General features: G+C 48.2%; 1 protein-coding gene across 1 annotated transcript; it reads right to left on the bottom strand.

The window, feature by feature from the left end:
* Positions 1 to 1,087: 1,087 nt before the first annotated feature.
* Positions 1,088 to 1,873, bottom strand: LOC112794707 (uncharacterized). Its single transcript, XM_025836689.1, has one exon. The coding sequence runs from the start codon at positions 1,871 to 1,873 to the stop codon at positions 1,088 to 1,090; it is 786 nt and encodes a 261-aa protein (XP_025692474.1).
* Positions 1,874 to 3,226: the final 1,353 nt, after the last annotated feature.

Here is a 3,226-nt window from a genome sequence, read left to right as displayed (position 1 = left end):
ATGAAAATTCAATAATAACACCAACTTGTGTCTTGGAAACAGGTTGAGTGGACACCGTATGCAGACCCGCAGTTGGAGGGTCTAGTTTTGCATGCGATTGCTGAGGCTGACCACACGGCAGTTGTTGTCTGCCTGCTACTCTGCTTTCCCATTGTTGAGTGGCATCAGGTGGACCGAGCCGTGCGGCAGTTCGGTGGCCTGCAGCACATTCTGACCAGGCCATTAGACATTGACAGCATGCACGGTATGGATGGTCGATTTGGACGCGGTGAGTGGTTCCCGCAGTTGCTGGGGGGATGGCATGATTTATGGGATCATCGGGCCGACCATCGTCTGCATATCCATCATCATATAGACCTACATCCTTCACTACCGTATATGATGTGGTACCTTCAGTGGGCACACACGGAATTGTTTGGTCAGGGTGACCAACACCTAGTGCTGGTGGGGGTAGTGCCAGAGGACCTGCCTTTGTACCATCCACCTGCTCCAGTGTTACATCAGCCTGAGGATGGTCACCTCCCAGAGTTGCGACTTCCTGCTGGGAGAGGGAGAGGTAGGGGACGGGGGATAGCAAGAGGCAGAGGCAGACGTGGTGGAGGCGGAAGAAGGGAGCAGAGAGACGAGCTTTATAGGGACAGGGACCCAGTCAGCCCCCCAAGTGGTGGGGCAGAGGGAGTTAGTGGGGATGAGGCTGGTGGCCAGACTGTTGGGACTCTGTCGGGACCCTTGCCCGGAAGATACCTGTCCCTCCGACCCCCTGGGTCACATCACTCTGATGCCAGTTCTAGCCACCAGGCTGAGGGACCACAGGTTGGGACTAGCCAGCAGGAGCAGTGGGTAGTGCATGTGGACATCGGTACCCAGTTCCATTTGCCATTCAGCCCTAGTGATCTCGAACAGCATACGGACTACCAACCCATATTGTCTAACAGAACGGTCGAACTGGACCCAGGGACCTGGTAGTTTTGTTGTCTGGACCCAGGGACTGCCGCTAACTCTTCAACCGTGTAGCTAGTTCGTGAACGGTCGAACTAGTAAACATTCATGGTGTTGATGTGCTTCGAGTTGAACTCGATGGCCTTCATCAGTGTCTGCGAGAACTCGGCGCCGACTTGGAGTTGGGCAAAGCCTCAGAACCCTTCCTGGCAAAAAGTTCTCGTAACCAGAAATAAGTTGACTTAACCAGAACCGTGATTGGCGAATTCCAAGAACCTTTCGTCACTGCGTTTATGCACTCGGAGATATTCGTTTTCATGTGCCCAAATCTACGATCCTCATCCGCGTACTGCGCCCACTGCGATCGTGGCATCTCTTCTAGCCACTTTGTGATTGCCTCATTCTCGCCCCTCAGACGCCCGAAATAATGAGCGAACTCCCGTTGCGACTTTGAATACGCTGCATTAATCAGAACCTTCTTCAAGTCCTTGTTCTTGAAGTGAGTCATGAAATTGGAAGCAATGTGTCTCGTACAAAATGCTTGGAACGCATGGGGTGGTTTCCATAAACTATCATCGGCATTTAGTGCAACATCGATTGATTTGTGCCTGTCTGAAATCACTAAGACACCGGGTTGTGGAGTCACATGATGACGCAGATAGGAGAGAAAGAACGACCATGCCTCCTTTGTCTCACCCTCGACCACGGCAAACGCAATAGGCAAAATGTTTGTGTTGCCATCCTGAGCTATGGCCATCAGCAGCATGCCACCATATTTACCATATAAGTGTGTTCCATCAATGAAAATTAGTGGCTTGCAATGCTTGAAAGCCTCGATGCATGGTGGAAACGTCCAAAACACCCGACGCGGCATTGGCAGCACCAGGCCAAGGCTGAGACACAAGTTGCACCCAAGTACCGACAAACGTATCATCAATAAGCATATTGTATACCGTTCTTGTCTTATTAACATATAACAACAACGAATAAATCCTTACCAGGAAAGTACATTTGCATGGCGAACAACCAACGAGGAAGCTCGTTATAGGACTCCTCCCAATCCCCCTATATGCTACCAATCACTCTCTGCTTTGTGAGCCAAATCTTCCTGTAGGACGCCTTGTAACTGAGTGTTTCTCTACACTTCCTTGCAGAACCCAGATACTTATTGTTGGATCTGCTTTTACTATTGTAAAAATGTGTTGTGCAATCACCTTTGAATCCAACCGACGATGGTCTTGCCCCATCAAAGTTTGTATGCATCTGTGAGGACCTGTGTATCTCCTCACCTCCCACTTTTCTACCTTACGGCGATATGATATGTGTATGCTCCAATTACAACCCGGTCCGAACTGGACACACTGTGCATTATACCTCCACTGGTCACTGTTTACTACTTTGTACTCCACAGCCTTCCTGATGCTGTACGTCTTAACAGCCAACATGACTTCTTCCTTGTTATGAAAATGTTGTCCAACCTCGAACCCATTCCTTGAATCATCTTCAGGGCCTCCCTGGGTAAAGGACCAATCGGACGTCATTACCTCGAGATTCAACCTAGAGAAGTGGTCCGGGCAATCATACGGTTGCGAAATAGCCGGCTGTGTCAGGGTAATTTGTGTGTTACCGTAAAAATTCATCTCTTCTTCATCGTCACCATCATCAGGAATTTTGGCTGGTTCTTCTTCGGCATTGTCTCCATCATCGGGGTTAGCTTCATACTGATCCATCATCGGATCCCTCACAGTGGAACCATTGTGACTTTCAACGCCGCCACCTAACTCAGCATTGCCCACTTCAATATTAGACCCTTCTTGACTACCTTCAGGAGCCATATTCAGATCCACCATTGTCCGCCTGATATTTTGTCTTACAAGCCCACTCAACAGACTTTCCTTGATAGTATCCGCAGACGATCCTCGGCCACCCAAATCGACGAGGAACACAGCTAACTCCAATAGATGAACATTTGCCCAACGGTTGTGCCAAGACCGTATAAGACGTATGTCTTCGTCATCGTGCAGACGATACCTGATTCAAAATAACATAACATTTTCATCACAAGCGTTTTCACACAAATATACCAACAGCATAAGCAACATAGTTGCGACATACCTTTTATAAATTAAGGTACCATCTACTTCAGTTGGATATCTGTAATAGATTTTCTTCACCTTCTTTGTCTGTTGCATCCCCACAGATAGTAATACCAGATTCTTTAACAGCTCTAAACAATTGATTTCTGCTGTCAGATGTGTAAATATTGGTTGGTTCGATCTAAAAAACC

The sequence above is a fragment of the Arachis hypogaea genome, chromosome 4 (genome assembly GCF_003086295.3).
Source record: "Arachis hypogaea cultivar Tifrunner chromosome 4, arahy.Tifrunner.gnm2.J5K5, whole genome shotgun sequence".
NCBI classification, from domain to species: Eukaryota; Viridiplantae; Streptophyta; class Magnoliopsida; order Fabales; family Fabaceae; genus Arachis; species Arachis hypogaea.
Note: the sequence above shows the minus strand (reverse complement) of the source record. Positions and strands in the feature narration are given on the sequence as shown.